Consider the following 693-nt stretch of genomic DNA (forward strand, 5'->3'; position numbering starts at 1 on the left):
GCCATATTGCCCTGTCTTCGTTAACAAGACAACCGATCAACGCAGAGCCATAGTTGGTCGACACAACCTCTGCTTTAATTGTCTCGGCAAACACCAGGCTAACGCCTGCCCCTCAGTGAGAAGGTGCCAACGATGTGGGAACAAGCATCACACATCTCTTCACCACTCCACTCCGACACCGGCAACTGAAGTTGCATCTGCGGTCCACACCAATCATGGCAGGGCCATTCAGTCAAGCGGCATCTTCCTCGCCACCGCGAAGTTGGTGATAGCATCCGACAATGGGGAACGAATGCACGTACGAGCTTTGATTGATCAGGGATCCGAAGCCTCCCTCATCACTGAACGCATTGTGCAACGGCTCAAACGCACTCGAGGAACCAGCTCCACGCACATAATCGGCATCGGCGGCCAAGCCACGTCCCGGACGCGAGGTATTACATCGTTTAACGTTCATTCACACTTCGACTGTTCCAAGCCAATGCGGATCCGGGCTCACATCCTTCCAAAGCTGACGAACGCACTGCCTACGACAAGTCCATCTACGACAACGCGGCCCCACCTTCAAGGACTTGAGCTAGCTGACCCTGAGTTCTCCATCACCAGCCCCATAGACCTGATACTCGGCGCGGACATCTACGGTCAAATCATCGAAGAAGGCGTTGTCAAGGACGGTCCTCAGTCGCCCACTGC

At 54.8% G+C, this 693-nt stretch overlaps 1 protein-coding gene across 1 annotated transcript in view; it reads left to right on the top strand.

The window, feature by feature from the left end:
* Nucleotides 1-6: 6 nt before the first annotated feature.
* Nucleotides 7-693, top strand: part of LOC135803049 (uncharacterized) — a gene marked incomplete at its 3' end in the record, with an annotated part of 1,847 nt that continues 1,160 nt past the window's right edge. Inside the window, exon 1 of the mRNA XM_065316673.1 lies at nt 7-691. Within this exon, the coding sequence (XP_065172745.1) occupies nt 293-691 (399 nt within the window). The remainder of the gene's footprint in view (nt 692-693) is intronic.

Source organism: Atheta coriaria, unplaced genomic scaffold (assembly GCF_025399875.1).
Source record: "Atheta coriaria isolate IRGN ID8LTWV9N9 unplaced genomic scaffold, Caltech_Dcor_3.1 scaffold542_size3066, whole genome shotgun sequence".
Lineage (NCBI taxonomy): Eukaryota > Metazoa > Arthropoda > Insecta > Coleoptera > Staphylinidae > Dalotia > Dalotia coriaria.